The 25,308-nt window shown below is 45.2% G+C and overlaps 1 protein-coding gene across 1 annotated transcript in view; it reads left to right on the plus strand.

Annotated features, from left to right (window-relative positions):
- Acoxl (acyl-CoA oxidase like) overlaps positions 1 to 25,308 on the plus strand; it is a 275,388-nt gene that overhangs the window by 205,876 nt on the left and 44,204 nt on the right. The window contains exons 14-15 of the mRNA XM_021192778.1: positions 5,542 to 5,656; positions 18,137 to 18,224. Coding sequence (XP_021048437.1) covers positions 5,542 to 5,656; positions 18,137 to 18,224 — 203 coding nt within the window. The remainder of the gene's footprint in view (positions 1 to 5,541; positions 5,657 to 18,136; positions 18,225 to 25,308) is intronic.

Raw genomic sequence — 25,308 nt, forward strand, 5'->3', positions numbered from 1 at the left:
GGTGGCTGATGAAGGGATGGATTCCCGGATAGCGTAGTCTCTGGATAGTCCATCTTTTCATCTTAGCTCTAAATTTTGTCTCTGTACCTATATCCTTTTATGGGTATTTTGTTCCTTATTCTAAGGAGGAATGAAGTATCCACACAATGGTCATCCTTCTTGAAACTGTGAGTTTTTAATGATGGCTCCGACTTCAGTATGAACAATAGGGTTCATTTTAAAGTCTTTCATTTGTTGCTTCTTGTTTGTGTCTGTGTTCCCAGGATGTATGTCAAGAACTTCACAGAACAGCTCCTGGTGAGAAACACATTGACCAACTGGAATACAGTGTTTGTCTCTGTAACATTACCCTACATCATCAAATCAAAACAGCATTCCCAACATAGGTCATCCCTACTTTTCTGCATGGCTCTCTATCCACGTGTAGGAAATCAACTTGCTTCAATGTGTAATCTTCTTTCAACTTCCCGATACCATGGCTGATTTCACTTTTACATTTACTTTTTGTTTTAAAGATTTATTTATTATATGTGAGTACACTGTAGTTGTCTTCAGACACTCTGGAAGTGGGCGTTAGATCTTGTTATGGATGGTTGTGAACCACCATGTGGTTGCTGGGATTTGAACTCAGGACCTTCGGAAGAGCAGTCAGTGCTCTTAACTGCTGAGCCATCTCGCCAGCCCTTATTTTTAGGGTCTCTATGGGAACCTGTGAAGTTCCCTAGCCTCATTGCTGTACAGAAAACTACATCTCTTCGGCTTCTTTTTGTTTTGTTTTACTGTTGTGGTTTGAAAATAAAATACCTCTACCCACTCTGCAGTGTTGAAGACCTGGCTCCTAGCTAGCAGCTCCTGAGAGGGGACTGAGCACTCAGACCTAGTCAATAGAGCAATCCATTGATGGCTCCATCATTATTGGTCAATGATGGAAACTAGGAGGCAGGTCTTATTTGGAGGAACTGGGTCACTGGGGCTGTACACTTGAAGAGTCTTCTGTCCCTGTCCCTGTCCCTCCCCCTCCCCTCCCTCTTCCTCCCCATCCCAACCCTCCCTCCTCTCCCCTCCCCCTCCCCCTCCCCCTCCTTTCCACTCATCATGGAGTGAGCATGCTCCATGATGTTCTGTTTCACTATGACCCAGAAGCAACAGGTATTGTCCCAGGTATTGTCTCCTGATGAGGGAAAACTTGGACATTCACCTTTCCCATCCTCACTCCTCCATTTCCATCTCTCCCTCTCTCCCCTTGCTTAGCTGGTACTTGTATTTTTTCCCCACAATGAGTGTTCACGTGTGCATGCTCATACTGCCTTATTCTTATGCGAAGGGTAGACTATAGAGACTTAGACATAGACTTGTCTCGCTTGTGCTGAAGAGCTATCTGCTTTGTGGTTGCAGCTCAACTCACTAAGCCTCTCTTACACACTTGATTTCCCATTTACAATTTCATAATTTCTGAAACTCTGCTCAGAGGGAGAGGGTGACGTCAGCCATGCCTACTTCCTCCTAATCTCATCCACCGAGCAGAATCTGCTCTTGTGCTTTCTTTTCCTTTGGTTTGGTGGATAGCATGTTATCTCCATGTTACATGCATGTGCANGAGCAGCTTTTGCTGTGTGGGGGTCACTGCAACTTTTCTTGTGTTTTCTGCTCCTACCAGGTCCNCCCTTCTCCATGAGATTTTGATATTTTGCATCAATTTTTTTTGATATTTTGCATCAATTCCTGAGGTGAGTCAGGAATCTGTGGTAAAGTGTGTGGTGCTCACCCTCAGCAGCCAGGAATCTGTGGTAAAGGGTGTGGTGCTCACCTTCCGCAGCCAGGAAGCAGAAGGAAGAGAAAGGAGAGGCCACGGACAATACACCACTCAAAGCACACTCCAGTGGCCTGCTTCTCTCAAAGGCCCCAACTCTAAGAGTTACTGCCTCCCAAAAACTATACCCCAAGCCCAGGATCGTGCCTTCCACAGGACTTGTGGGGGACTGTTCACATCCCAGCCACAGCACCAGCCTGCCTTTAAAAACAGCAGAAGACTGGATCCGTGTATGTGCAGAGCAAAGAAAGATGACAGCTGAGCATTCTTCATAAATGTACATCAGCAACATAGTGACTAATGCCAATAATATATTTTAAAAACAAATTGCATTATAACTGAGAGGTATTTATTCCAGAATTGTAAGATAGGTTTTATGTTAAATATTAACCAATAATATAAACAATGGAAGCTGTAATACAAAAACAAAAACAAGAAACAAAAAACAAACAAAAAAAACCTCCAAAGGAGATGATGTGTATGATAACATTTTTGTTGTTTCTGAGACAGGCAGCTCACTCTATAGACCAGAGTGACCGAGAACTCACAGAGATTCCCAGGCCTCTGCTTACCAAGTGCTGGGGTTAAAAGTGAGCACCACCATGCCCAGCCATGAAAAAATTTGACAAAACTCCTGACCAAAAGAGAGAGAGAGAGAGAGAGAGAGAGAGAGAGAGAGAGAGAGAGAGAGAGAGATCTTAGTAGGAATAGAAAAGAATTTTCTTCATTTTGAGAAGGACACATCTATATGTATTTCAGAGTCCTGTCAGTATAACTGGCAGGAGGAGGTGGGGAATCAGGGACAGAGGGAGATAAAGGGGAGAAGAGAGAATGGGGGGGGGAAGAAAGGAAGAAGATATAAAGTTTGCAGCAAGAAATAAAGCTGCCTTAACTCTCAGGTGGAATAAATCTTTTTATTTTTTGGTAGAAGATTTAAAGGGGGGCTAGCAAAGTGGTTGAGTGGGTAAAGGAGCTTACCCACAAACCTGGAGACCTGAGTTCAGCCCCCCAGAACTCTGTAAAGGTAGATGGGAGAACCAATTCCACAAAGCTGTTCTTGGACCACATATCCTGCATCAGGCATGCGCACGCACACACACACACACACACACACACACACACACACACACACACACACACATACACCACAATAGTCAACAAACTAAGAACATGAAATGAAGACCTAAAATAAAGAACTTACCAAACAGAACTCGACAGGATCCAAAAAGCAAGATATGACTGTAAGATGTAAAATTCAATATTCAACACAAAGCTTGTTTGTACATCCTCTCAGTAGGCAACTGGAAAATAAAAGTCAGTTTATAGTATACTCACAAACATGATATATATATATATATATATATATATATATATATATATATATATCCAGCAGTGAAAATTCCAAAGCATAAAAGACCGGAGCACGGAACACTACAGAATATACACAGAGTAAGTCAAGAAATATTAATGGCAAGACACATATCATGTTAGTGTATGAGACTTAACGTTGCCATGAAATGTCCCATGCCCAAGTCAGAATCATCTCCACTTCAGTCAAAATCTTGGTAAGAGTGTTTGTAAACTTACAAACTCACTTGACAGTTTATATGGAAATGCAAGTGATGTAAAACAGCCCACAGAACTTTGAAAAAAGTGGAAGTCACTGGGGGCTGGTGCCAACTGATTTCAAAGCATGTGCCGAGACTGTCCTAGTCCAGGCCTGAGAACGTTGGCAGGAAGTTAGGCAGACCAGCAGAGCACTGCCAGGCCCACTTAGCCCACATATTTGTCCACTCAAATTCTGACATGAAATAAATTAAACAACGAGGAGGATTTTTTTTTTTAATAGCAAGGAAAAGTAGATTCTGAATGAAAAAGAAGCAAGCTGTGGTTTGTCTCCTACTCTGTACACAAATGTTCATTAAAGACCAGCATAGACTTGAATGTAATCAGGGAAACCGTAAAGTTTCCAGAGAAAACAAAAAAGCATCACCAGTATCTACTGGAAGCCACAGTAAACATGATTTCTTAGGAAAACCCAGAGAGCACCAATTGTCTACATTAGCTATTGATAAATTGTTATCGTCTGAAAGACACTCATCAGGACAGAGGCAAACACTAAACCTGGGGGAATTACTTGCAGTGTCTGTGTCTGGCAAAAGGTTTTATCCAGAATGTGTGAAGAACCCTCGGGATGAAATAATGAAAAAGCTAGGATCTAAGTAAAGAGTTCACAAAAGACTTGAAAAGACACCTCATGAAAGAAGATAAAAGAGGAGCCAATGAGCACGTGAAACGTTGCCTAATCTTATTAGTCATAGAGACCTAGAAATCAAAACCACAAAGAAGAACCAACACCCACCCACTGACACATATCAACTGAACTGCTCGATGCCACTCAGCCCCAGGGGTAACGCAGGGCAACCCTGGGTGTCATAACTAAGACATTCGAAATGCAATCATAGAAGCTGAGGATGCAGTGTGATGTTAGGGCATTCATTCACTACCATGCACAAGGCCCTGGGTTCAATTACACACACACACACACACACACACTCACACACAGACTCTCATACATAGACACACACACACACACACACACACACACACACACTAGTTTGGAAGTCTATTGTAATGTTAAATGTACACTTACTCTATGATCCAGAAATTCTGTCCCTAGAGATATGGCCAAGAAATGCACTACATGGTTCATAAATAGCCTCATACAGGAGTGTTCTTAACAGCTCTATTAATAATCCCAAGTTGGAAACTGGAAACCGAATGTTTATAGATATGAAACTAGACAAGTAAACTGTGGTTGACTTCACATAGTGAATCATGTGACACAGCATGTGTGAGTTCTACCGACGTGCTTAGTGATGTGAAAGAGTGTATACCAGATACCCCCATGTATTCGACAGTCGAGGAGAGGAAAGCCAGCTGAGGGTGATATAGTGCAGCAGTCACAATCAGAGAGGGAGAGGGTGGTGCTGAATGAGGAAGCGCAGAAGTTATCTGGGGAACACTGTCTCTCGATTGAGTGACATGGTTCCAGGGGGTATGAACACATGTGAGAGAAATCACTGATGAGTGCTGATTTTTTTTTTTTTTTGTATTGAGAAATGATTTGGTCATTAAAGTCCTCATGCAGCCATGAGGACCCAACTTCTAGTCCCAGGATCTAATGTATCACACAGCACTAATCTTAGTGCTGAGGAGGCAGAAATGAGGATCTCTGTGCCTTTCTGGCTAATTAGTCTTTCCAAAGTGGGGAGCTCCAGGTTCAGCAAAGAGTCTGTTTCAAAAAACAAAACAAAACAAAACAAAACAAAAAACAAACTGGAGGGCAACTGGGGAAGATACTGACATGGAACTCCTGCCCTGACATACATTCACATGAACGCACACGCGTGCATGCACCTCCTCCAAACACTTTAAAAATCACTGAGCTGCAAACTCAAGGTTGATACAGCTTTCACATCTAACAGTTCATGTGCTATATCTCAATGACAGGACTTGAAGGTCTCACTCAAACAGGCCATCCCAGCAGCTAGGATATGTACCAGGAAGTCATTGCAGTTTTCTACATAAGTTAGAAACAGTGAGGTTCAACAGGTCGCCCTATTTGTCTCACCATGTGAGAAAAAGAATCAATGACGAATAGCATCGATGAGGATTCACTAGGGTCTATCCTGTGCTGAATCTGTGTTAGACACTTCAATGTCACATAGAAAAATAGTAATGGGTCCCCAGGCCACCCAGCAGCATAGACTCTACACGGTCAGACTGGTGACAGATCAGACTTCAAGAGATGCGCAGTGGAGGGCCAGCTCTGACAGCAGACAGGTAAGCCCAAAGAGCCTAGACATTCTGCTGCCATCTTGATTTGAGGTCGGACCTTGGGAAACAGGGCTTTGGTGATCTGGTGAGGATGGGCCAGTCCTCATAGACCAATGTAGTTCTTTGGAGAGCTCCCAGACCAGGGTTGGCACAGGGACAGATAAACTGGCTCATGCAAGAACACCTTTGCATGCATACCTTCAGAGTACCCTCTCCAAAGGCAGTAGACAGATTCCCTGAGGTCAGCTGAGGTCACAGTCCTCAGTGATGTTCCTACCACTGTGAGCTTGGACTAGATGAATTGAACCAACAAATTAATCCTTGCACATGTGCTCATTGGTTTGCTGCTGGATCAATGGGGCAACAACCTTCCTGCCTGCGGGGATGTCAGTTAAACCACAGTCGGTGGTGCCACCAGCCAGACTGAAGCAATTGGTGTCGTTGAGGACAAAGCATTTAAGACCAAACACAGGGTGACATGTGGCATCGGTACACAGACTAAGTTCAGAGAACAGAATCAGACTGTCCACACAAGGGCACATATCTGACCTGCTCACTTGAAAGACAGCGCTAACTCCAGATTCACGCCTCTGTTCTAGAGGCTGAGAGGCCCCTTACTGGCTTAGACTCCATTATGGTAGCTCTTGTGGACCCGCTCGGATTCCTGCTGCATTCCTATGTTAGCGTTGGTTCGTGTGTGTGTGTGTGTGTGTGTGTGTGTATGTATGTGTGTGTGTGTGTGTGTGTGTGTGTGTGTGTGTGTTGGGGGAGAGGTGGTTAGTAGGCAAACTGCTTGCCTAACATGCCTGCAGCCCTGCTTTCAATACCCAGCACCATGTAAAACCAGTATGGCAGTGCACATTTGTGATCCCAGTATCTAAGAGGTAAAGGTAGGAGGTCATCCTTGGCTTCTTAGGGAGTTTGAGGCTAACCTGGGCAACATGAACAGAAAAAGAAAGTAAGTTCCTTAGTTCAGCGAAAGATACATAAATGCTTAGTTGGAACTTAGGATATATATTTAAAATGAAGGAAGGCTGGGGAGGAAAGAGCTGTGGGTGTTTTTATTTTTATTTTAATTATGTTCTTGCTTGAAAAATGTTGTGTATAGAACTCAAGTATACCAGGCACTATGAGCATTCAGGGTTCTAAAGGCGATCAGAGAACCAAACTAGACAGATTTCCATGCTGCGAGTGAGAGAGACCAGTAAGGTGTGACAGGGCTGGTTGGTGGACCCACCGCCTTAGGCATCCTGCTCACGGCTCCGAGGATCTTCTACATTCCCTGCACGAGATGATTGTGACACAGGTGTCCTGTGAAGACCCTCCTCCACCCATCAGTGCTACAAGGGTGACCTATGTAATGACCACAGTCACCCACAGCTCAGATGACTGAGCCTCAGCTGAGACAGCAGTGGAGAAACCAAAGTGTGGTTGACATCGAGCAAAGGTAGCCTGGGGCTCCAGCTTACATCCTGTTTCCAGGGCGGCATTACCAGGGTGGCATTACCAGGGTGGCATTACCAAAGAGGAAAGACCCCCAAGATATCCCAGGTCACAGCGGGTCAGTGATTCTGTTCTAGATGCCTCTTCTCTGAATTCACCCCCGACCCCCACTTTCTGCACCCTGTCCTTGCCTTTTGCTCATTGGCTCATTCCTCTACCCGCCAGCCAGGCCCTTCTCCAGCAAACGGCTGCAGGTTCAGGGAAAAATGATCTCAAGGCACAATTTCTTTCCCACAATAAATGTACATTTTTTTCCTGCCTTCTGTGGACTTGTAGCAGTCACTAAAGGCAATCGGGTCCCATGACACAGTCTTCAGCTGGATGGGAAGTGCAGGCTGTTGAAACACAATCTAGCTGACTGGACTCCAGATGCACGCATTGGTGCCTGTACAGTGTATTCAGAGCCCTGTAATTGTATTCTTTCACTTCTTTCCCTGATAGAGCAGCTAAGGAGGAGCTGTTAGGAGAGGGACCAGGCAGCAAACATTTATTTACAGATCTGTTACTGGAAATTATCAAGATCCATTTCAGGAGTTGAGCTTTCAAAAAAAAAAAAAAGTGCTCTAAATGACCAAGGAGAATGTATTGCCCATAATCATTTTCTATCCCTGATGGCTAGGTAATGAAAAGCAGACTCTTCATTGAACATGAAAGCAGGGGAAATTAGGAAGTAATATATTCAATTGTAGAAGCCCTTTGCCAAGACTGTATTGATTTCATGTTCTGACAACTTCAGTTAAATCTCCATGGGGAAACACTTTTGAAGCTGATCACATCTAAGACGTGCATGTTCCCTCCACTTGGACCCCGGGGGGGGGGGATGGAAGTGGTGATGTCCCCACTGGGCGGGGGTGGATGGAAGTGGTGATGTCTCCACTGGGGATGTGGGGCTCCATCTTCTCTTTGGGACATGTTCATTCTGATTATGGGAGAGCATGGGCTGTAAAAGCCCTAGCATGACCATTACTGTCATGATGGGAGAGGCTGGCCCCCTCTGCTGAACCCACTCTATTTCTCTGCCTCCTCCTTGTGTATCTTCCTCTGATCTCAGCACCCAACTACAATGGCCAATCCTTTCATGTAGCCATTAGCCCTGGCCAGACACTCAGACTTGTGCTAGGTGCTGGGGTCATGCGGCGAGCCAGAACAGTAATCACACTCCAGCATCAAGAACGGTCCAGGAGGGCTGTGCCAACTGCGTGGGAGGGTGGAAGAGAACACCAAAACACTGAGAAAAGATACTGGGGAGCTTCCAGGAGGAGGTGAAATTCTTGAAGCCAGGAGGAGGGATCAGGGAAAGAAGACATTCTGGTAGAGAGAATTTTGTGCTGAAATATCTGGGACAGTGTAGCGTTTAGTTTTTGCTATCCTGCTTTAAACTCTGGGTGGACCACACCACCAGCGCCATCGAGGTTCCCTTGGATCTATGGATGAGACACATGCATTATTTTCAACCTGCTTTATTAGCTCAATAGCTGGGTGCTTCAATTCTCCTGTGGCTAGCGTGCCCTTCCCAATACTCTTAGTTAAGCACATCTTAATCTGCCCTTAGTTTAGTCACATTTCTAATCTCCCACCTAAGGAAGCGGCCTATGGCCGCCCTGCCTGAGATCCCACATGGCTGGTCACCTTCTCTCCTCTGGAAGCATGGTGAATTCTCCCTTCCTCTTCCTCTTCCTGCATCTCTTAGCTTGCCTGTGGGGACCTGGAAATCCCGCCTTTCTTTCTGCCCAACAATTGGCCCTTGGCATCTTTATTGATCGATCAAGAACCAGTTGGGGAACAGGAACTTAGCATCAGAACCACCCCCTACAGACAAGGGATGGGGATGGGAAGCTCATGTGGTTGAGTGCTTATCTAGCATTTACAAGGTGCTGAGCCATTCCCCACAGCTGCAGAGACCAAGTGTGATGCCACACACTTGTAGTAATCCCAAAACTCTGGAGATGGAAGAAACTTGTGTTGCATAGCAAGCTTGAGGTGGACCTTAGTTAGATACATGAGCCCCTATTTAAAGAAGAGAGGGAAGTATGTGTCATAGAACTGTTCACAGATGTGTGTGTGTGTGTGTGTGTGTGTGCACGCACGCATGCACGTGCACGCGCGTACCTGCATCTAAGTTTATCTCTTTTGTTACTGTTTCACTCTGTAGTCAGGCTGATCTGGAACCCATTGTGTGGCCAAGGCTGTCCTTGAACTTGCAGTAATCTTTCTTCCTGCTGCTTCATCTGAAATTACAGGTTTGAGACTCCATGTCCAAATATGAGTCCACATTTACTGAGCACACACTCTCACAGGCATTGTTGGCAAGATGGCGCCTTTGCTTCTGTGTGAGTGAGGATGTGGGTCTAAGCCACATCTCAGATAACCGAGGACAAGGTGCCCAGTCATACTCCTTAAAACCCAGATACGCCTATGGTCCATGATGTGGCTTGGAGACAGTTTCTGGACTCTTCTAATCCCCCTCTGTAAAATCAGAATATTTTCTTACATACGATAATCACATTATGCCTGTGCTTGGCACATGCAACGTGCTTAGTGTGTTTTACGAGACAGACCTTTCCTACCATTGAGACATCTACTCTGTGTTTCTCTGAGAACATGTGCTGGGAGTTTCAACTCTGCACCTCAGAAGACACACACACACACACACACACACACACACACACACACACACACCAACCCCAGGCAAGTTTACCACATTCTGGAGAAGGAGGATTCTGGTGCAGTAGGAACTGGTGCCGAGCCAGGGACAGGCATCAGTCTGCGCAGGGGGAGGAAAGAACAGGGTGGCAGAACAGAGTGCCCTGAGATGAAAACATGCTCTGGTGTCTTCATCTCCAACCAGGAAGCTGCATTCTGGAGCCAAGAGCATCTAGTCTGTGTAATAGGGCGCTCCTATGGTCAGTGTGACAGATTAATGGATAAGGGTACTTGCTGCCTACTGTGAAGATCTGAGTCTGAGCCCCAAAAACCCACACAGTGAAAGGGGATGAACTGCTTCCTCCAGAAATGACTGCCCCTCCCCCCAAAAACAGCAGGGTTCTCCAGAGAAACAGAACCAAAAAACATATATATGATTAAAAGAGAGGATTTATTGCATTGGCTCACATTCTCAGAGTGGAGATTTGCTGGCTGGAGAACTTTGTAAGCTGAGAATCATTAGCTGTAAGACCAAGAAGCTAGATGCTTCATACAGAGAGAGGCCAGCAGACAGTGAGCAAGCGCTGAGCCTCACAGAGACCCAGCCAGGAACAGATCAGGAGGAACTGATGAGAGGAAGGGTGAGCTAATCTGCTTGGCTGAAGAACATGGTGGGCACAGAGCACACGGGCTAGGAGAAGACGTGGACAAAGCACTTGCTGCAGCCCTGTTGGGGAAGCCACCATAGGAGCCTTAAAATGGGTTTCTGGGGAGGTAAAAAAGGCAGAGAGTACCCCATGACTTTGGAGATACTGAGGGAAAGCCCGGGGGGGGGGGGGCTGAGACTGTAAAAGGGAGATGTTTGGGTCAGGTGATGTTGGCAAGGAGGAACCATGCCTATCCACTCACCCAGTCCACTGGTCCCTTGGGCCAGACACTGTGCTGGGGTTAAAGTGCCCACATCCCACTGGTCAGGTCAGGAAGGGACCTGGGTGCCCGTGAAACACCCAGAAGAAGGAGACTATCAGCCACAGTGCTGGCCGGCAGAGCTTTATCTAAATGTGCTTTCATTCTCTCAGAACAGGAAAACAGGCAGGCAGCCAGGGCCCTGCTGTGGCTCCGTGGCCAAAGCCTGGCCAGGCTCTTGCTGTTTTTCCTCTCTGCTCCCATGTTGTGAGTTAAACTGTTCCCAACAGAAGGCTATGTTCAAATCCCAACCTTCATGACCCGTGAATGCCAACTTAATTGGAAAAAGGGCCTGTGTAACTATAACCAAGTTATCAGCAAGGAAGTCACCCTGGGGTGCATGGACTTACTCCAGTATGCCTGGTGCCCGGTAAGGAGAGGGGGATACACAGAGGCAGATGCAGGGAAGGAAGCCGTGTGGCTACCAAGATCAGAGCCCCACAGTGGCAAGACAAGGTAGACCAGAGACGGCCACCACCTGAGACTAAGCAAGGCAGGATGGCATCCTAGGATGAAGCTCTGTAGCTATCCTCTGTTCTCACTGCTGTGCTGTGGCTGGCTTGTAGGTGTGGAAAGAACAGGAAAAAAAAAAAAAAAAAAAAAAAAATCTTTTAAAAAAAATAAAAAAAAAAAAAAAAAAAAAAAAAAAAAAGCACGTGCCAGCCTGGGTGGGGTCTTTTCAGGAAAGTGGTGGCTTCCACAAAGTGCCCTGCAGACAATTGTCTGTTCTCACTGGCCTCGGAGGCTGCACATGTTAACACCAGTGACAGAAAAATGTTGTAGAAAATCATCCTCTATATACAAGTATGCATACAGAATGTATATATTGTACAATTTTAAACTTATTAATCTAGGGTATCAGATCACTGAGTTTGAACAAGTGCATGTGGTCAAATAGCTCTTACCAAATCTAGACAGAATACACCCATCACTCCAGAAGGTCCCCTCAAGCCACTTCATCATCTGTCAATCTCTACTTCCAAATATGGTTCCTGTAGAACTCTGAACTTTTCTTCACTATAGACTCACAGAGCCATTTCTTTCATCTCTGTTTTGCATAATTTATTGTAAACTGAATAGTAAGCCTTTTGTTTCTGGCTTCTGTTACTTTACCCAGTGCTTCTGGGATCAGGCAGCTGTGGCTGTGTGTATGTGGACGTTCCTTGTTACTACAGAGTAGAATTTCTTTCTAAGGTCTATTCTATCTGTATGCCCAGTAACCGACTGTTAGATTGAAACCACTTTAGTGATTATGAATGAAACATTTTCTTACAACTCTTACCATAGACAACTTTTTCAGTTCATCTGTGCAAATACTTCAGAGTGCAATGACTAGCTTCTCTGGTGGCTACATGCTGAATTTTTTTAAAGGGACTACCAGTCTGTTTCCAAAGTGGCCGCAGCACCTTGCATCCCTACCAGCGATGCGGTCTCTGGCCGCTGACCGTTCTTACTCACGCTCTGATTGCCAGTCTTACTCAATGTTGCCACGGTGGGTGTGAAATGGCTTCCCACTGTGGTCTCGATTTGCATTTCTCAAACCCTCTCTGTTGTGTTTATTTTCCATTTCAGATACAGATGGACAAAGTGTCTGCTGAAAGGTTTTGCCCATGTGTTTAAGTGGGTTTCCCTTTCATGGTATATTTTTATATAAGTTATTCCTTTCCACTTATCTGTAATGCTGCCTATATATATGGTAGGTTTGTAAAAGTCTGTCATATACATGGCTGGCAAACATTTGCACTAATCTGTTGCCTTTTATAGCAGTGTGCTGCAGGAGTAAAGGACTTATTAAAATAAAGTTTTCCATATCATAGCTCATGAACTTTTTGTCTACCCCAGTGTGGCTAAAATTTTCCTCCTGTGGTTCCTAAATTTCTGTAAGTGTAGCTCTAAAATTTAGGTCAGCAAATCACTTTTGCCCAAAGTGTGCAGTATGGGCTGAGGTTTGCTTGGGTTTGCATGTGTTCGTGCATTTATCCTGGCAATATCCCTTCAGAACATCACTTTCCTGTCTTCAATTACCTTAATGACTGTAGATGTGTGGCTGTATTTCTGGGCTCCCTGATTGTTCCATGCCTCCATATTTCTTTCTTTTTTTTTTAAGATTTATTTATTTATTTATTATATGTAAGTATACATATAAGTAGTAGCTGTTTCACACACACCAGAAGAGGGCATCCAATCCCATTACAGATGGTCGTGAGCCATCATGTGGTTGCTGGGATTTGAACTCAGGACCTCTGAAGAGCAGTCAGTGCTTTTAACCACTGAGCCATCTCTCCAGCCCCCATATTTCTATCCTTATCCCAATTACATTCCACTGTGCTAACTGTAGCTTTATCTTTAAATCAGATCATGTGAATCTTTCAACGTCTTCCTTCCTCAAAACCACCTTTGCCTGTTCTAGGTCCTCTGTTGTCCCTACAGCTTCTATAGCCCTCACAAATTCCTACTAAAGCTGAAAGCTGGCTGGAGTTTTGATGCTGTGTTGACTTTGCACATCAGGATGACAAGTGACATTGTAGCAATATCAAGGCTTCCCATCTGGGAACATAGCAATATCTCCTTTCATTTAGGGGCCTTTGTAAATTTCTCTATGCCAAGGATATTGCAACCTTACAAGAAGACCAACAATGTCAACTAACCTGGACCTCTGGGACCTCCCAGAGACAGAGCCACCAACCAAAAGGCATACACAGGCTGGTCCAAGGCTCCAGGCACACATGTAGCAGAGGACTGCCTTGTCTGACCTCAGTAGGAGAAGATGTGCCTAATCCAGCAGAGACTGAAGTACCAGGGTTGGGGGATACCTTGGGGGTTGCCCTCTCAGGTAAAGGGGAGAGGGGATAAGAAGAGGAACTCTGTGAGGGGAGACCAGGAGGGAAGGCAGCATTTGAGGTGTAAATAATTAATTAATTTAAAATTTTCTGTATGCCATATTTTGGGTGGGGTTCATGTATGCATTTTTACATATTCTATAAGTGTTTCGTGTTTCTGGAGTTACCATAATATTTTTAAAAATATTTTATTTTTTTATTTATATGTGCGTGTAAGTGTATACCACACTCATGCATTTCCTGTGGAAGTCAGAAGAGGGCGTTAGATCTCCCAGAGCTGGAGACAGGCGGTTGTGAGCTTCCTAGTATGGGTGCTGATCCGAATTCAGATCCCCTGAAAGAGTCGCAAGTCCTCTTAACCACTGAACTGTCTCCCCAGCCCTACAGTGGGATTTTCATTTCATGTTTCTAAGTGTTCACTGCTGGGACATAAACACAGAGTTGACTTTTTAAATATTAATCTTATACCTTGTGACTTTGCTTAATTTACTAAAAGGTCTATAATCTTTATTATATATCCCTTGGCATTTTCTTTATAGACAATCATGTGTTTTTTAATATAAAGGGTTTTGCTTATTCCTTCCCTTCCTTCCTTTCTTTCTTTCTTTCTTTCTTTCTTTCTTTCTTTCTTTCTTTCTTTCTTTCTTTCTTTCTTTCTTTCTGTCTGTCTGTCTGTCTGTCTGTCTTTCTTTCTTTCTTTCTTTCTTTTTTTCCTGCCTTATTGCCCTGACTAGCTCCTTCAGCACTCTGCAAAGGAGAGAGGTGAAGGCAGACAGCTTTGTCTCCCTTTCCAGAGGGAAAAAAGCATTTATTCTTTTACTATCAAATATGATGCTAGCTGAGGATGTTTTTAATAATGGTTATCTATTAGGACTGTTTCTAACTGGGCGCATTGCTCAAATCCATTTGAGGTCAGTTTCTGGAAACCAAGGGGAATAGGTGATCATTTACCACATGGAAGGCTTTTTCTCCATGTCCTCCACTCTGTATCTTGATTGTACTGTGACTGCTTTTCATTGGACACTTGAAGAATGGCTGCTGTTTGCAGGCATGTGGTCACCTGTAGTAATATAAACAGCACAGTGGGAAGGATGGCCCCACATAGTTTCCCAACCTAGGTCCCTTGGTAGGAACATAAGCTTTGAAGCCTCTGTGCCAAGTTCCAGCTCCACTCTGCAATGTTAGGCAGATCGTTCAGCTTCTCTGGGTCACCATCCTCTATGCATGAAATAAAAACAGCAGTAATTACCTACCCTGAAGGCTCCTGGAGATTAAGTGCTTAAAGAGCAGTGCCTGATGCCCAGTGCACTTTAAGGACTCAGTTTGAATGTGCCTAGTTTGAACACACTTTGAACACACTTATTTTCAGTAGCTGTTTGTCACCTAAGATAAAGGACAACTGTCGTTTAAAAAGTCTTTCTGCTTGTAACCTCTCACAAAGTATTTTAGGTGGGAGGGTTAATTTCCTTTGTTTTGTAACATTGCTCATGCAGTAACTCTACAAAATAACTCTACAAAATCCCTTGCATAGGAGATGGGGTGTTAGGACTGTGGGAAATGACATTCTCCCATCTGAGGCCAACATATTAGGGGAAAGGTCTACGGGATCCTCTGGGAGCCTTGGGGGGCCCTCTGGGAGCCTTGGGGACCTGCTGCTCTCTTGAGTTGCCTTTCTCTCTTTCTTGTGGTCTTTGAAGAGGCAAAGAAGCCCCCAGAGTCTTTTCCAGCCTGTTCTCTGTCCCTGTTTTCTGTTGATCAGGACAGTGAAAAGCTTACACCCCATATCATACTGCTTTTAAATAGTACCCTGGACTCTATGTAGAGCACCTATCTGCACGCTGGTTTGTTCTTTCCTTCTGCCTCCCTGTGATCTTCAGGAGAGCCTCGCCCTGGCATGATTCTGTATAATGACTAGTGTTGCCAGACTTTGTTTGGAAACTTCCAGGAACTTCCGGAATCTGTGAATATCCCACAATGTGCTTAAGAGAGCCACTGGCCTCTAGCCTCTACCTTCTCAGCTGGACAGTGACACCAGTTCAGGGGATACTGATTGAGGGGTCATCAGCACTGACAGGGTCTGTCCTTGCCCTGGACTGTCATAAGATGTCCTGTTAGATGTGGAGCTCAAGGCTCACATGACATTCATGGCTCTCCTGACCATGCCCACTGCCCCAGGTCCTCATATTGAATTATACATGGCAGAGGCTTTCTGCAGAGCCTTTTTTTTTTTTTCCACTAGCACACAAAGCAGAGTTGGAGGAGGCGTCTGACACAGTGAGAGCTCCAGGCCCTGCAGAGGCAAAGCTACCAAAGCTGGTTACTTTCCGTCTGAGAGGCCTGTCGGCTTGGGGGTGATGTAAGTGGGAAGTGGGGACCCCAAGTGTCACTTTCTATTTGAGAGTTAGTTCCTTGAGAACACACACGCAGAATCACTCAAAGTTCAATATCAAGTCATTTGGCTTTTGAGACAAAGAGAGACAAGGAGGAGCAAAGGAAAGGTCAGAAGTACCAAATTTAACTGTCTACTCTGGTGAGGTAAAATGTGCCTCGGGCTCCATGCACATCTGACCCACAAGGTCTCAGTTGAATGATGTTCCGTGGCAATGCCAGTGATGCCCACAGACACCCAGTGGCTCCTGTTAACTCCTCACGTGGTTCGGACACAGAGAACACTAGATACCAACGTGTGAGATGTTACAGACCCGCAGGGAGCCATTGAAAGCAAAAAGATGCACTGGATGACAGTGGATACAAGGAGGGACAGGGGAGTTCACATGAAGTATTACATCTAAACAGTCAATTTGGTCTTCAGGCACCCACGGGTGAACCTACTACTATTATTCTGAGAAATGTACATAGTATCGAACTATCCACTGTTTATATCTCTATATCTACGTATCAGTGCACCTATCACACCTCATAAGAGACATTTCTTCATACAGTGGTTGGTGTTTAACACAGAAACTCACAACTGGTCATAGTGCAGAGGATGAACGTCTGTGGAATGCTCAGCCACAAATGGAACATCTGTATCACCACCCCCATCCCCACAAAGTTTCAGGAGCGGTGGTTAAAGGTGGGGGACAGAAGTGAGGGAGGGCTGTCTGTGTGGCAGGACCTCTGCGTGAACTCATAGCAGCCATGGTTGCCTACAGCAGACCTGAGAGTGGTCAAGCCATGCAGCACTCCAGCCTGGAGGAGAGAGGGGCTCATGAACCCCACACTGGACTGAGGACCAGTCAGATAATGGCTTTCAGGGGAGGGAAAGTCAGTTTCCTTTATTGTGGGTGGCTCCTGGTAAGCTTACTACACTGTAGTAAATGTCCCACACCTGGGAGTATATGGGCAGCACAAATTAGACTTGGTGGGTTATTTAAGGGGGGAGCATGAAGTTGGGGGTGGGAAAGTGTCAGTCAGTCTGGGAGGGGTTAGGGTGTAGACTAAGAGGTCAAAACATGAATGAAAGTTCTCAAATTTTCATAAAATATATATATATATATAAGAAGAATTGTCAGCTTCCAATGGGATAGTTATATCATCAAATCTTTGAGATCATGGCAGATGAGGGGACAAGAGATTGAGAGAGACAGCGGTGGTGGGTGACTTGCAAGCCAACGGTACTTTTGTTTTGTGGTACTAAGCATTGACCCTCACACACACCAGGCAAGTGCTCCACCACCAGGTCATATTGCCTGTCTTCTCTTCGTTTCTTTTCCTTCCTTCCTCCCTCCCTCCCTCCCTCTTTCTTTCTTTCTTTCTTTCTTTCTTTCTTTCTTTCTTTCTTTCTTTCTTTCTTTCTTTCTTTCTTTCTTTCTTTCTTTCTGTGTGGGGGGGAAGGCAGGCATACAGGGTCTTCTCCCTACGTTGCTGAGGCTAGCTGTGAACTTCTGCTTCCGTCTCTTGAACAACTGAGATTACAGGGCCCGCTCCAAATTACTCCTTGAACATGTGTTACCTCTGAAGTATCAGGCATGACTAGACATCATACCTGCTGTGTGAGGACTTCACACACACACGCACACACACATACACACACACACACATGCATACACAGGCACCCATGCTTGCATGAACACATGTATGCACACAGCACACACACATATATAAACGCATGCACACACACAGGGACTGGACTCCCTGGACAACATCCAGGATAGTCATTCCACTCACGAGTTGCTCTTGCAGGTCCTGAAGACTCTCAGAGACTTTTCACAATACCCAAGCTTAGTGTAGTATTGACAGTTTGGATATTAACTGGGTCTGTTGGTAAAGGCTGGTAAGCCTAGCTACTTAGAAGCCTGGGGCAAGAAGATCACTAGTTTAAGTTCACCACAGATAACTTAGTGAGAATCTGTTTCAAAACATAAAGAACAAGGTTGGGTTGGTTGATATCATTCAGTCCATGGGAGAGTGCTTGTCTACCATGCATGAGGCCCAAATTTCAATCCCCCACTACACACAGTCCAAAACCAAGAAAGGGAAATTTCAAGTTCATTTTTCTCTAAATATTATTCATTTCCCATCCATTTGACAGGTGGTGACCAAGAAGGGGGACTTCTTCAGCGCCTGGAACTCCTGTATGCACCATGTCACCTCATTGTCTCTAGCACACATTCACAGAGGTGAGTTGGCTCTTGAATGAATGTTCATGGTTGCATGGTTCAAGTTTCTGAATGCCATGGGGGAACATAAGTCTATAGAAGGGAAATCTTGACATCAGTCTGAGCCTTGCTGCTGGATTTAGAGCCCCGAGTAACTCCAAGAGGCTTGAAGCCTGTTGTAACTCAAAGCCCTGTTTATTAAGATAAGTAGCCAAATAATGGTCAGAAAGCCCACCAGAACACACTCACCAGACAGGAGCTAGTTTGTACACAGCAATCTTCCCAAGCCCTTTGTCCAACAACATCTGGAATCTCTGAATAAATAAACGGAGAGGATACACACACACACACACACACACACACACACACACACACACGCAAAACAAAACACTAGTCTGGTACAAAGGCTACTGGCAAGTTCCAAGCACTATAATAGCTGACTAAACCCAGTCCTTAAATTAGGTGGCTGTGTCAACCCATAAGTCCCTGATTCTCAACTAAAGACAGTTTTACCTCAAGGGAATATTTGACCATGTTTGAAGATGCTTGCATTGTTTGACGGGGGCAGCATTATTGGCTGGTAGTAGGTAGATGCTTAAATAAATGTTAGCTGTCCTATAGGTCACAGGCCAGTTCCTACAGTCCACTATGTAAATGACACTGAGACTAAGAGTATTCATTTGGTCTAAGGAAACAAAATAGCACAAGAAAATGAAACATTAAATATTTGGATTCCTGTCATTGAAATTATTTAATGTTGAGAATCATTTTATTCACAGCATGACTTCACTGTGTGAGTAAAAGTTATTACAAGAGAAAGCCCAGGCTCTCACCAAGCCTGCTGGCTATGTGGGACTTCTTCCATCACACAGAGCCACTGAGGGTCATGCAGAACAGGGCCAGGTTGACCCCCCAGCACGACTGCAGGGGCATGGCTTCTGGTGCTTCTCATCTCAAAGGAGGGAATTCTTAAGTGGAAGAGTCAAGGCAGGTACTGTGGCCAACAACCCAGGAAATGAACATATTTGACGAAACTTCCCAGCCTGCCCACCATTTTCCAAAAAGAACTGTGTACCCTCAGGGATGCCCAGCATCCCTCAGAACTGAACCAGCGGAGGTGCTTTCAGTTAGAGGGAGCGCGGCTACTTCCCTCTCTCTGAGGTGTGACTCTGGGAACTTTGTGTGCTAGAGCGAGCACCATAATTCAGGCCGGTGAGCACAGGCTGGAATGAGGATGTGCCAGCAACACAGGTTCTTCATGGAGAAAGGAAGCAAGTGGCCCTCAAGAGGCCTCACACACAGTGACCCGACCCTGCAGTAGCCAGCAGGACATCAGCAGCCCTGATTCTGATTGAATTCTACCTTCTGATTCTTTCGACAAGGAGGAAGAGCAAGGTGGACAGACAGGAAGGGGAGTGGGGGCAACACTCACACTGGGTTTCCTCATTTAGAGATCCAGAAATTTTATCTGTATGCCCTGACATGAATTGGCTGTGAGGAAACTTATTCACAGTAACTGAACTTAGAAACGACTGGTATAAACCAGAATGCCAGTTTATTCATCAAGTCAAAACCCACCTGCAGATCATCTGCAAGTCATCCTTCCCATGGGCAGAACGACACTTGGAGTTAAGTGGTAACCAAGGAGGTAGGGCAGGTCACACCATCTGCACAACTTATGCTTTCAGGGCGGGCTGCCAATCTGAGCATCCACAGTCAGGTCAGCTGCCAGTGATCCTGTAGGCCACAGGCTACCTATGTCCCCGAACCAACTGTGGTTCCAGCCACATTTGCTTAAGAAATTTGTATAAATCACCTTCTTCTATTAGAGGTCTTGTTCATTTGTGTTTGTTGATTAGGCTGAAACACACTGAACACACACACAGCGCCCCAGCCCATACACCCTAGTCAAAGGCAGGTATGTCCCAGACCTCTAACCACAGCATGCAGCATTCATTGGCCTCCTTCTGGGAGGTATTAGGGCCCTGGTGCTGGGGATCTTCCCTCTGGGTCCCTGTGTTCTGACCACAGATACTGTCTATCCCAAAACCCAGCTCTAAGGTGAAGGCATGGGTCCCAATTCTCAAACTTCTCTGAATAGCCGTTAATTTTGTGTCTGGGGCTTGTATGGTTCACCTTAGAAGCAGGATTGTGACTCATCCAGTGACTCTGCATATTACAAGTATAGTTGAGTTTGCTGTGAGGTCTGAGCTAACTTGCTTGCGAGGCTGGTTATCTGGGTTCATGCCCTGGCTCTCCTACCAGCTCTGTGACTGCAAGAGAGATGGATGCCCAACTCTCTGAGATTCACTTACAGAGACTGTGAGACTATGGCAAAGATGAATCCAGAGAATCCTCTCAAGTCCTTGTCTTACTGTCTGATTCGTTCTGTGGAATGCAAAGAAAAATGCTGTTAAACACTATTCTAAAACAAAACAAAACAAAACAAAACTTAGTTTCTGTAGCTGAAGTAGATCTTGTCCCTTAAGAGGAAGTTAAACAAGTGTGAGTGTTTGAGGTCTGCGTGTCGGGAAGAAACATCAAAGGCTTGCTGTCTCCTCTGCAAAAAAGAAATCCAACCCATTTCGAACTGTCAGTTGGCTAATTTTTTTTTTTAAAAGAGAGTGGTTGTTTTCAGAAAATTACCGTCAGGTTTAAGACCAGATACAAAGTTCTTGGGTATATAAAGAAGAACATTAACTCAATGACAGTGTTTAGGGAACTCAGGAATAATTTGTAGTAGAAAACTCTGTAATGAAAAGGTTTAGGGGCTATGGCGATGTCTCTGTGGGTAAGAATGCTTACTGCATGCATGTGAGGATCTATGCAGCCAGGTGTGGCTGTGTGTCCCTGGCCAGTAACAGGGGATCACTGGGGCTTACAGACTGCTAGCCTTTCTCCAGGTTCAATGAGAGACCCTGTCTTAAGGGGGGAAAGTAGGAGACCCCACATCCTCCTCTGGCCTCTGCATGCACAAGAGTGCACTCGACTACACACTCATGTGCCTACACCACATACAGAAAAACAAAGCGTGCAATGCAAAGGTCTGCCCAGACAGACCTGTGTCAGGCCCTCAGGATAGGAAGGCACACAGCCTGCAGCAGGCAGGTAGATGGAGCCTCTGCTCCTGTCTTCACATCCTGCTGCCCTCCAGCAGAGGTCTCCAGGGGAAAGGAAAACTGCTAAGATCCCAACCGTCTTTGCTGACCTGCACAGATGTTGCTTGCAACACTTTTGAAGGAAGAGCACACAGAAGGAGAGAGGGGAATCAGTCTGCTAAAGCTTGGACCTTAACATCTCCCCAGATGGAAATGAACTCAGAGCCGAGCCACTTTTATTAGGAACAAATGCGGAGGAAGCGCCTCTGGCATCAGTATCAGTTTGTCACCTGAAGGCTGGGGAAAACTCGGCTTGAGATAAAAATGTTAAGCAGTCTCCAGTGGCTTCTGGAGTGGGATGTAACCATTACAGTGATAAATTGATATTTTTCTGTGATGCACGTATTTATCTTGCCCTAGAAAGAGCAGCTCTGAACCTCATGGTATCTGAACCCCTAAGGGTGTGCCCCGTTCCAGGCAGAAAAGAAAGGAAGCTCTCATTAAAGAACGGGTAGCATCTACACTTCCCAGCTCCGTGCAGAACCGTCTGTGACGTTTCTCAGAGCTGGTGAGCTTCATGCAGCAGGAAGCCCCTCTTCTGCTTCTTAATAAAGTGCCTGATAATTTTGAATGTCCGCATTAAGGGCAGGTTGTAATTATAATTGGAACACAGAATGCCGTGGGGTTCTGCTTACTGAGAATTAATTTCAGATTCCTTTCAAGGATGTGTGTGTTTTGAAACGAGGCTTTCTTTGTTAATAAAAACATGATCGCATGCATTATTTAAAACAGCGTGTCGTGTTTTGCCCATTAGTGCTGATTCCAATATTCTTCGTGGGGCTAGCACTTTCCTTCCAGTTGTGAATGGAGTTAGTCTTTGAACAAGTTGCATTCGCCTTACTTAGCTTACGCTTGAAACCATTTTCTATAAAATTATGAAAGTGGATTTACCACCTCCTTGAATGCCTTTTAACAATATGGAAGCATTGAATGTCACCTCTTCAACACAATCCTGTGTGAGTCTAGGAACTTGTCACCCATTATAACTACTGAAGTGAAGTGTCACCCCATGCCACCCTCAGCCCTTAAACCTGAAGGACATGGTTTTCCTTTGATAGAACCAAAAGGTGCAAGTGCTTATCTTACTGTGTGGATAGTGGGTTTGCACAGTGTTGTGTTGTTCCTGCTGGAGATTGGAGGGTATTGTCAGAGGGGTGGACTCAAGGCCCTGTGCCAGCTATGACGATGTGCTTCTTCTCTCGACACTAGTCCCCATCAACCTGACACACAAGCTTTACCACAGTGGCCTGTGCAGATCCCCATGTCTCCGTTTCTCTTCACAAAACAACTTAATGGAGAAAGGTTGTTTCTCGCTACAGTCCAGGAGCACAGTGCTGAGGTCCAGGCAGTGGGAGCTTGAAGCATCAGGTTACCTCTCATCCACAGTCAAGCAGAGGGAATGAACACAAGCTGCTACTCAGTTCTGCCTCGTTGTCTCTGCAGTTCAGGATCCTAGCCACAGCGGCAGGGTTTCCCACCTCAGTCACCATTATTAACATAATTCTGCAGGGGGATTCCAAGAGGCCCATCTCTCAGAGAATACTAGATTTTTGTCTAACTGACAATGGACAATAGTCATCACACCAATGAGATGCAAGTGGCTAATGGGAAGGAGTCCTCAGTATGGCTGTACCTGGTCTTATATTCTCAGTGTGTCTGTCCGCATCAGATACGTGAATGGTGGAACTGGCCAGGGATCTAGGGTGCTGAGAAAGGGCAGATGTAATTGACTCACAGTTCTCTGCAGAGCTGGGCTTTTAGAGACCCCAGGAAGGGAAGGGATATACCAGCTTGTCTTCTCTTTCCCAGTCAGATGTTCAGTTCCCATGAATGTATTCTGAGAGCACAAGGTGCTCATTGTATAGGGTCTATGTCCTACAGAATCTCCTATGGCTTGTTGGGGGAATAGTTACACATGCTGTGTGAGAGCCCAAGAAGTCCTGGGCCTCTGGGCCTCTCCCAGATGAAGTCAGAAAAACCCAGAAGGTGGTAATATGAGAGAAAAGAGCAAGAACCCATGTTCTCACTACACATGTTCAACAGGGATAGCCATGAATGTGAAAGCCCAGGGCAAGCCTTTTACATGGAATCCATTTTAAGTGGGAGTGTGAGGTACTTTGTGCTCTTCAAAAAGAACATGATTAAGGACTGGCAAGATGGCTTGTGGCTCACCCAGAATGCTGTGGTTCAGCTCCCAACACCCACACAGGCAGCTTACAGCTACCTACAACTCCAGTCCCAGAGGATCTGATGTCCTCTTTGAGCTTCCAAAGTCATCTCCATACATATGGCACACAGACATACATGTAGACACACACACACACACATACTAACACACACATACACACACACATCTTTTTAAAAGAACTCTGTATTTTGATTGGTTGTGTTTTTCTGTAATGGTCTCTGTTGCAAAGAGAAATTTCCTTGATGAGGCTGGAGACTATACTTATCTGTGGGTATAAAGACAAATATTTAGGATGTAATTAGAGATTATGCTGGTTTAGTAAAGAAGTGGCGTTAGGTCTCTTCCAAGATCTATGACTTCTCTAGCCTTGCATAGTCAGCTGGCTTCCAGTATCAGATAAGATTTTCCTCTTGTTGAGTGGGTTGTAAGTTCATTTGGAGAGCTGTTGGTTCCTGACAGGCATGTGTGTCACTACTGTACCCTTGGAGGTATCACACTGGGCTGGCTGTAGCTATGTCTCATAAATGGTAAAGCTGGGTAGGGCTGTGGGTCGCTTCCCACCTTTGGAAGTTTTCATGGTGTCTTCTGGTACCAAGAAAACTAGTCCTCAAGGAAGAGAGTGATAGGTCATTTCCAAACTCAGGGGTATCTGGGCCCTGTGTCTGCAATGCCTGGTGTCTATATTAATACCTCCTACCTCTGGGAGACAACCAAGGACAATAGCAATAGTCTATAACGTTGTGAGACTTTCATGGACAACCATGACCAGCAAGCAGCTCAAAAAGGGCTTTTCATGCCTGATGTGGGGGTTTCTGTTAGATGGTCTTTGGCTCTTGGAGAGAGCATTGTCAGTCCAGATGGAAATTGTTCATTTGAACTATGTATGTGTACTTATACAACTCAGGGTATTTTAGGCAGATAGTTGACATTATGATTCTTTTTGGCTTTTTCCAGACATCTTTACTGCTAGTCTACCCTCCTTCTGTAGTTACCTTCCTTCCCGCCCCTGCCCCCATTAGCTTCCCCTTTTCCATTTTCCTGATCAGATCACATGTACTCTGCTATTCTCTCTATCCCTCCCAGCCCCGCCCCCCAGGTCAATGGTACCCTATTTTCTGAGTTTTGCAGTTACTCCAGGCTATGTGTGTACATCTGAAGATTTGGAACTAGGAGCTCCAGATGAGAGAATCCATGTGATGTGTGTCTGTCTGAGTCTGGGTTACCTCATTTAATGTGTTCATTTCTAGTTCCCTCCATGTACTGCCAAGGGTCATGACTTCAATTGTCTTTACCACTGAGTAGCATTCTACAGAGTATATGTCCATTTTCATTTGCCTCTTGTCTGTCTAAGGCTATTAGGTTGTTCCCATTTCCTAGCTGTTGCGAATAGAACAGCACTGCATAAGGCTGAGCAAGTGTCTGTGGAGTCCTTTGTGCACATGCCCAGGAGTGGTACATCTGGGTCACATGGTGGTCTGGCTGCTCAGAATCACTGAAAGGGCAACAGGAATGTACCCTCCCTGGTTTGGAAATAAGTTCCTACCCCTTTGTTTCTCACCATGTGATTTAACAATTATACCTTGTACAGTAAACTGCAAAGATCTGTGTCAGCATTCAGAGCTGATTATAAGTAAACACGTAGTGTGTATAGGGGAGGGGGAAGGACAAGGGGAGGGAACAGCAAGTCATCTCAAAATAAGATTCCCCGAGTACCCACGTGGATGGAGAGAAGGTAAAAGAGTAAAACAGAATTGATGGG

The sequence above is a fragment of the Mus pahari genome, chromosome 3, assembly GCF_900095145.1.
Source record: "Mus pahari chromosome 3, PAHARI_EIJ_v1.1, whole genome shotgun sequence".
In the NCBI taxonomy this organism is placed as follows: Eukaryota; Metazoa; Chordata; class Mammalia; order Rodentia; family Muridae; genus Mus; species Mus pahari.